At 38.3% G+C, this 9287-nt stretch overlaps 1 protein-coding gene across 3 annotated transcripts in view; it reads left to right on the top strand.

The window, feature by feature from the left end:
• The window catches only part of LOC106522692 (beta-1,3-galactosyltransferase 2), a 19422-nt gene extending 11805 nt beyond the window's left edge, over positions 1–7617 (top strand). For all 3 annotated transcript variants that reach the window (XM_014015817.1, XM_014015816.1, XM_014015815.1), the window contains 2 exons: positions 472–531; positions 4929–7617. In XM_014015817.1, the coding sequence (XP_013871271.1) occupies positions 472–531; positions 4929–5956 (1088 nt within the window). In that variant the 3' untranslated portion in view covers positions 5957–7617. The remainder of the gene's footprint in view (positions 1–471; positions 532–4928) is intronic.
• Positions 7618–9287: the final 1670 nt, after the last annotated feature.

Genomic DNA, 9287 nt, shown 5'->3' with positions numbered 1-9287 from the left:
CTTTAGCACTACCAACCTTGTCACTTGGAAATAAATAAATAAATAAATAAATAAATAAATAAATAAATAAATAAATAAATAAATCAGAAAAACCAATCATTTTAAAAAATCGGATCATGTTGGGAGCCAAAAAAATCTGGATTGGTACATTCCTAGTAAAAATAGAACAATTTGTTCAAGTTAATATCCTGTTTTTGTTTATATCTCTAAACGTTAGGCCATTGTGCTTAAACTTTTTTTAAAGTTTGTAAATAAATGTCAGTGGTTTATGAGGATTGTTGTATTTAGACCTGTACTTTGTTACACTGAAAGCAAAACTAAAAATTATTTGACTGCTACAAAACTCAGTGATTATTTAAAGTAAACCATGGACTTTTTTCTTCATGTGCTGCTCTGTGGTTGATTTCCTCTTCAAATTTCATGTCATTTTTTTTACTAATATATCTAATTCTTCTGTCCTTGTTCCCACAGCTGATTTGCACCATTCTGTAAGTGCTTTTACTGGACATCTGTGGTTGTTCATAATCAAAGGTTCGTATGACTTAATGCACCTATGGTGGGGGTACGGAAATAGTAAAAGACTGAATTAAGTTTAGCTGTTTTGGCTCYTTAATTTTGCATTTTACATGTTCTGGTAAATGAAGCCAAAACAGTTCAACTTAATTCAGTCTTTAAAATTAAAAAGCAAAATGTAATGTGATGCTTAAGTCAAGGGTATTGATACAGGAATCCAACAGAAATTGGAGCTACATTAGAAATCTACTTAAGTTAGGATCAGTTAATTGAGCTTTATAGAAAGTGTATGAATGTGAAATGTTTGTGCAAACAATAACTTTGTGTTTGAGTTTTTGACATTTCGTCAAGAGTCTTTCATTTCTGTGCTTCCTGTGTTTGGTCTGTGGGTTTTAGCGTAATTTTATTTTACCACTTGACATGTATACCAAGTACACATATAGATTTAAGAGGCACTCTGGCTAAGCTACTCTGAACTGTTCCCCAGTGAAACTGAATTACTCTGAACCTTCAACATGTCTTTGTCTTGCTTTGTTGTATTTTACCTTAAGTATTCTTGATTAGAGGTGGCAGGTACCAATTGTGTCACTGTGCCACCCYTGTACTTCCAGTCCTGTTGCTTGGAATCTTGTCATTATTTGCAAACACAACATAAAATTCAGTTCATACARCTTCACTTGGCTGTGGAGATGCTGGAGCAACAGATGGAACAGAACAGGAAAATGACAAAAGCCAATAACCTTAATCTGAGATTGAAAAAAAAAAATTTTAAAGGGGAAAATTAGGCAAAATTGACATTTTTGATCTTTATATCATGTTGTAATGTCACTCTCTCCGAAAACGTACCCAAAGTGTTGCTTTGGATTATTTATGGAGGTTTGAGAAATCCTTGAATCTCCTGGTAGCCATGTGGAGCTCCCTAAACGCTTGCTGGTTCAAAGCACCGCTTATTTGTACACAGCTCCTCCCTGGAGTCCAGTCTGAGCTGATCTGCCACCCCACAGAGCACCCCTCCCCCAAATCATTAGCTATGTTTACATGCTCAAAATTCTTTGATCGGATTGAAATGTATTTGGATTAAATAATCAGTATGTATCGTTTACATGGACACAATCCGATCATGACGAGTGTTTACATGCACCAGGCTTTTATTCTGAATAGAAGCACTGACATGCACAGTTGCCAACTCCCTCCGCCAAAATAAATAAATAAACCCACAGAAAAAAGTTCTACTTTCATGATGAACATAAACAAACAGCTTCTGAGCTCAGAAAGGACCTGCGACAGGTTTTAATAATTGTGGAGACGTTAATGCACACTCTGGTTCAGCTGCAGGTGACGCACGGACTTTATTTATTTATTTTTGCGSAACGGCAGGCTGTGTGTCTTCCTCCTTTATGAGAGAACAGGAGGAAACGTTCTGTCTGCTGGAAACTGCTGATGAAAGTCAGCAGACATGCAGTCAGGTCAGTTTTCCACAATCAGAATAAGATGATCAGATTAAAGTGTRGCCCAATCTGCCCTACTACACTGATTGACTTGCTGGAGGAAATAGTAGAGGATATAGATGWGGAARACATTGAAGAGCAAGATATCTCAATTATGAAGACCTTCTAATTGATGACTAATTAATTTTGGGATGGTTTTCTTTTCTCYAAGGCCCAATTCCACCTWTTTTTYCCTACATTTTTCCATTTATTTGAGTGACAATGCTTCATAAAGCCTCCAGCCATGTCACTACCCATCTCCATTAATTCCTCATGCCAAAATGAAACCAAAACTGGGGTCATTTGCCTCTGCACAATGTCTAGTTAAGTCAATATGTTGATTTTACATTCTGTTTTTTGCATTTGTGGAAATCCAGGTCGACAACCAAAAATGGCACAATAAATATACATGTGACAAAACTTCAACTGGATATCATCAACTTTTGTTTACTATGCATGTTGAAGATTATAAATATACAAAGCTTTGAAAAAAAAATCAACAGGGTGTACAGGGGAGAAGTTCCTGTGATTCAGTTTAGGCGAATTTTAGCATTTTTTTAGTGTTTACTCCAGCTATTATGCATCAAACATGATATAATCATAGGAATCTTTTTCCCAACCAATTACCCATGAAAAGACAAAAATAAAATGGGGTGAATGGTGTCTGTCGGATGTATAGTTTAGGAGCTATATTGATTTAAAATTGTCATTATTCACAATGGAAAATCCAGGTCGGCCATTAAAGATGGTCAATAAAAACATATATGGGACAATAATTTGCTCTGGAGCCAACACAATCTATTTACTAGACACCTTAAGGAGTACAAAAAGTTAGGTTAAAAAAGTATCTTTCGGGTGCATTGGACACCCCCCTTCCTACTAGACTAGTGAGCGAGGAGGTGTGGCCAGGACTAGAGAACGTGACAGCTATCTTAKTTTGACAAGCTAACATTTCTGATCATTCTAAACCACATGTGTCAAACACAAGGCCCACGGGTGTCTCCCGTGTTGCCCACCACTATATTGCCTTATATGTATTAGCTCAGCACTAGTGTGACAAACAAGCTAAACTGAGGTCCTCCATCCATATTTTCAGTTGCAGGCTGAGTCATTTTTGCGTTCCCCTCTCTGTCATGTGGATGGAGGACCTCAGTGACGAGAGGCTGAGCTAATACATATACATGGTGATAGCATCGGGGCTAATGCTAAAGATAACAGGCTAAGCTGAGGTTCTTCTTCCATGAAGCAGCTCTGTTGTCCTCCATCCATATTTTCAGTTACAGGCTGAGTCATTTCTACCTTCTCCTCTCTGTCAACGCTCTCTGGTTTCATTTAAAAGAGTCGGACATCAGATATTGTCCAAGATTAACCTTCAGGGTGGATATAGCTCGCTCGCACCGAGGACCTATCCATGTCATCATTTACCCAGAATGCTTTGCGAGTAAATAAAATTGCCCTGTCTGTGTAATATATTTTTAAACTTTTAGTTTAAAAATGGTAAAAGCTGAACATCCTACAGTATTTTAGACTTTATTTTACAGTTAAAATATGTTTATGTTTATTAAATAAAGTCTATWATGTTACAACTAATCATGGATCCCTTTAAGAAGCTCTTATTGGTTTACAATGCATGTCGCCCGATAAGGTAAATCAGAGGTTTTCATGACAGAGCTTGACTTCCTCATTTGACGTTTGAACCCATCGCTGACGGGTTCAAATRTCACTTGACGTCTGGAATAGTTACAGAAGTTCCTGTTTCCTCACACTCAGAGCTGATACTCTAAGCTCAAAATCAACTTTTATCACATTAGCAGCCTTCTAAAACTCTTTCCCTAATAACCATTATCCTAAGATTATTGTACTTTAAATCAGAGTTACATTCAACTGTTGTTACAGAATAAAGCAAAACCTGATACATATTCACTTTGTGTTTAAAATCATCTTCTCATGAAGAGAGGGGGTGGGGGGTGGACTGATTGGTGGGCCTGATGGATAAAGCTTCATCAGACCTAAACAACAAAATAAATCTGAAGCTTCTATGTTTAACAGTTTTTGAGTTATAAAAGCATTTTTGCATGTCCAAACACCCCCTCTTTGAATGGAGCCCCCTCCTCCAATATGGGGTCTATCATAAAACCGTTGGCTGGCGCAGTGTAGGTCAGACTCATCTACCACCCTGCCAAATTTCATGTTGATTGGTGCAGCCGTTTTTGTACTACGGTTGACCAAAAATCTCCGGAGAAAAATAAATAAATAAACAGTACGAAAACAATATGACTCCCATTTAACGCTTCATGTGTGGGGGCCATAATTAGCTGTGGTGGCCAACTTGACTTGGACTGACTTCAAAAGTTAGCCAATTCTACGTTCAAGGAAAAAAAACATGAGAGTTTTTAAGTATTTTGCTTTTTGACAAATCAAAAAGGCTAGAAAATAGGTAAATTGTTTTGAGAGAATATTTGTTTGACAATGTTTATAAACTTTGAAGGGTTCATCATTCATTCACTCATCTATTTTCTTTACCCACTTTTTTCCAGTCATGTGGAGCTGCTATCTTTCTCCAGCAGTCACTCTGTTAGAGGCAGGGGGTTATCATGCACAGGTCTTAAGTTCATCACAGGGCCTCATAAAGACAACTGAAGCAATGTATGCTCTAACTCAGGCTTAGTGAGATTTTAAAGTTACCAATTAACTTAGCATACAGGATTTTGGTCTGTTGGARGAARCTGAAGTGACTTAGACCAGGAAATATCCTGATGTCAGATTCTAACACTCCCTCTGATTTTTCCTGTTATTTTAGGCTTCTAAAAAGATACAGTATGATGTATTGTGTCAGAGAAACTTGAGTTTGCTCTTTTAACACACATTGAAGCTGAAAGTGTTGTTACACTCATAACATGTCTCTTTCTCTCTTCTTTTTACGTTTAGTTTTGATGGACAACAGAAAGCGGCTAAAGGAAGTGTTTGCCTTTGCACTGGTGATGGTGCCAGTGATGGTCTTTGTAATATATTTCAATGCTGAGAGACAGACAAAACATTGGAGGAGTCCAGTATATAGAAAATCAAAGCTGCATCATGATCCATGGGAGGCTCCGTCACCTGAACCTCACTGGGAGGACCCGGGACCGTATCACGTGGCCTATCCACGGAACTACAAATTCATCACAGATGACACTCAGACATGTAAAAACACCACTCCGTTTCTGCTCTTAATGATTCCTGTTTCTCCCAGTGATTTGAAAGCCCGGTCTTTGATCCGAAGGACGTGGGGAAAGGAGAAAATGGTTCTGGACAAGCTGGTCGAGACAGTCTTTGTAGTGGGCCTGTCTGGGGAAAATGGTGCTCAGCAGGAGAGACTGAAACAGGAGAGCTTGCAGTACCATGACCTCATTCAGAGCAACTTCCAGGACAGCTATCGCAATTTGACCATCAAGACTATGGTCATGCTGGAGTGGCTGTCAAAGTACTGTTCCAAAGTTTCCTATATTCTAAAAATCGATTCAGATGTGTTGCTGCATGTGAAAAATTTGGTGGAACTTTTGCTTAATCCCAATACACCCAAACAAAACTACATGACTGGTTTGGTCTGGTGGCACAGCCCAGTTTTAAGAAGTCGATTCAACAAATTTTACATGCCCATATCTGTTTTTCCTGAGCCTGAGTACCCCCCCTATCCACTGGGATTTGCATACGTCATGTCCATGGATCTCCCTCCCAAAATCCTAAATGCCTCACTTCAAATTAAACCCATCTTCATTGAAGACGCCTACCTGGGCATGTGCCTGAAGCACCTGGGTATTTCTCCCACCAACCCCCCTGACGAGACGATGTTTCTTGTGAACCCTCGGCATCTTCTAAGCAGCTGTAGCCTCTCCAAGTTGATTGCTACGACGACGACGAGTGTTTCACAAATGAACTGGTACTATGTCATGATAAAAAAAGGGGTTCGGTGCTGAGTTTTTTTTTTTTTTCAAATGTTCTCAGTGGGGGGAGCAAATATTTAGTTTTTCATTGGATCAATGAGGGAATCATGTAGCTGATGCAAGTAATTCATGTCCTTGTGGACAACATGGGACTACTTTTTCATTTCTGGTCAAGATGGAGAAACATTACACTTCTGAAAATGTCTGTTGCATTATGCACAAAAAGCAGTAGCAAGCAGGCACATTTTATGTAAAGTAATTGCCTGAGTCAAATGAGTGCTTTCAACAGATGAATAACACTTTTACTGTTTGATCAACCCAGCAAGATGAAATGGTTRAATGTGGTTTGTTTTGTACTTTTGTTTTGTACTTTTGAGTTTCTAGGAGTGCAGAAAAGTTAAATTTAGTCTTCCTCAGTGCTGCACAGATAGTTTTGCATTATTTTTTGATCATATTTGCTCAGCCCGTTCAGTTTTCTCTATTTTCTGTGRCGTTTTCTGAACTATCACGCCAAATTATTTGCGACAGAACTGCCATAAGTTTTGGACTTATGAACTATAATTTGATCATCTTCATTCTCCTCTGTCTCTGGGTCAGACTTATGCGCATGTAAGATTGGATGGACAAGTCTTCCCTTGTTGACATCTTTTGATTAATTTGTAAATTAAAAGTTTCTGAGTAGCTATATRGTCATGAACCCCTCTATCAAAGTATAATCAACCGCTCTGGTAGCTGGAGAGGGGCGGTTTTTGAAGCATCTTTGTTGAATTTAAAGAGACARCTTCAAAACTAAATCTGGGACAGACCTCAGAGAAGGGGGAAAGAGGTACTTGTGGAGTTRCAACAAGGGGGAATTCAGACCAAAGCATTGCAGTTCCACTTTAAGTAGACCTCAACTGCCTGATTTAAATGTAAAAAGGGGATTCAAAGCATGATCCTTTAAAGCCATATTTGGATTTGCCCAAAATAAAATTATAAATGATTTATTYTTTTGTACAAATTGCAAATGTTGATTGGCATTATGTTGTATATTTTTTTTCCAAGTCTGTAACAAGATGTTTTGCAATTTGTATTTCCTCACTCATTTGACGTTGATCTTGTGGGTTTGTAAACTATGCTAAATCACCCCTGTGGGTTTTTCAGTTTGGTTGTCTGTTCTAAAGAAATTGAGCTAAATGTTGAAGTGGTAGAAGCTGAGCATCATCCCCATCATGTATTCTGACCACAAACAAGTTACGAAGCATATTTATTTAAAAAAAATGTAATACTGCATTTGGGACATATTATAATCCAGCTGGAATAAAACAATCTAAACAGAAACTATAAGGCATCTCTAAAGGAAATTGAGGAAATTGTTCTATTATATCTTTACTTTTAATTTTTGCCTGTGTAAAATTGMCTTTATTATTGTGTAATAACGTATCTACCTCATAAAGTTAAGTCCAGAAATTTTTTTACAGCTTTGTTTTCTCTACCAACTCTACTGCTAAGATAAAAGTCTGTTACAGTTTTAGAATTGAAACGAGTGTGTTGCTTTAAGTTAAATGGTTTTCCTCATCTGTTCTGATMGTTTTGTACATTTCTTTTCAAGATAAATGTTTAATATTAAAAATGCAAACGTTTTTATCGTGCGTTTTAGTTTGTAAAACCAATCAATTTTCTATTTTGGACAATACAAATGTTTGTTTCTGTAATTGTGTCAAATAATTTTTTTCCACCCACCTGCAGAGGGCAGTCTGACATCACATATAGGTTTTCAGTGCAGGCACTGAGCTGCTTCGAACTTCAGCTGTGGAAATATGGAGCTATTGATTGGCTGATGGTGCTCCTTTGCATGTGACCAACCTGTTTGTCCACCATGTGGAGGCAGTGCTTACAAGGCTGAGATCACCTGAAACTCCTCAGACTGAAGAAGTGTCTTGGAGGAGAGATGAAATGTTTCATTAGTTATAGAAGAAACCATCCAGAGGACCTACTTAGTTATTTTTGTTTTTAATTTTTCTGCCTAAATTACTGAGATGCTTCAGTACATTGTGAAAAGAATATATCAGATGTTTGCTCCTCAGTCTGCAGGAAGTTTCAATTTACTGTGAAAGGGGGAGTCACCACATCTTAAGGCCATTGAGAAATGCTGGTGTGTTTTTTTGTAAAAGAAAATGCCTTTTTTTCAACTGCAGGATCTGCAACATTTTAATAAAGTGTTTTAACGATGGTAACATCACGATGTGCCACAGTGAGTGTGAAGAAAAGTAACATGACCTGTGGACTCAGTCACTTTTTAAAGAACTATTTTTAGATTTGGTACATGGGATATTAAATGGGTATTTTGGCGTTTAGTGTCTTTTAGTGTTGATCACATTTTTCTACATTTTTTGCAGATATATCCACTGCTGATCCACTAGGTTATTTCCCACCTTTGACAAGACTATATATTTTTTTATTCAGTATATGGTTTATTATGCACAAAAATGCCATTATGCACATATTTAAGAATAAAATAAACATTAAAATAGGGCATTTTCTCAAAATTTTATTATCTATAAAAACTTTAATTTTCTGAGAGATTCACTGTATTGAAAAAAAAGGAACAGTGTAGGAGCTGGCGTAGATCTCCCGGGTTCACTGTGCGAGAGTTTAGGGGTCACCCTGGAAAGGCGGCATGTCCAGCAGAGTCGCATTGAGACAACCATTCATTTTCATGCCAAGAAAATATACCACAGATGCAGTCTTTGCTTTGCGGATGTTGATAGAGAAATACAAAGAATGTCAGAGGGAGCTGCATTGTGTTTTTATAGACCTGGAGAAAGCATATGACAGGGTTCCAAGAGAGGAGCTATGGTACTGCGTGAGGAAGTCTGGAGTAGCTGAGAAGTATGTAAGAGTGGTGCAGAACATGTAAGCATGTAAGACTAGTGAGGTGTGCTGTAGGAGTGACAGGAGTTTAAGGTGGAAGTAGGACTCCACCAAGGATCAGCTCTGACTCCTTTCTTGTTTGCTGTGGTGATGGACAGATTGACAGATATGAGGTTAGACAGGAATCCCCATGGACTATGATGTTTGCAGATGACATAAGCACCGAAGAGCTACTTTACATGAGCTCATGAGCTACTGGTTGGAGACTCCTGATTTAAATRATCCATTATTCGTCTTGCTTGCTTGACTTCAACACTTCTTTTATCTTGGCAAGTTTGTCCGTCCATCCGTTTTCTGCCGCTTATCCAGAATCGGGTCGTGGGGGCAGCAGCCTAAGCAGAGACCCATACATCCCTCTCCCCAGCCATTTGGGCCAGCTCCTCTGGGGGAATCCCAAGGTGTTCCCAGGCCAGCCGAGAAACATAGTCCCTCCAGCGTGTCCTGGGTCTTC

This window comes from Austrofundulus limnaeus, unplaced genomic scaffold, assembly GCF_001266775.1.
Source record: "Austrofundulus limnaeus strain Quisiro unplaced genomic scaffold, Austrofundulus_limnaeus-1.0 Scaffold135, whole genome shotgun sequence".
Classification (NCBI taxonomy): domain Eukaryota; kingdom Metazoa; phylum Chordata; class Actinopteri; order Cyprinodontiformes; family Rivulidae; genus Austrofundulus; species Austrofundulus limnaeus.
Note: the sequence above shows the minus strand (reverse complement) of the source record. Positions and strands in the feature narration are given on the sequence as shown.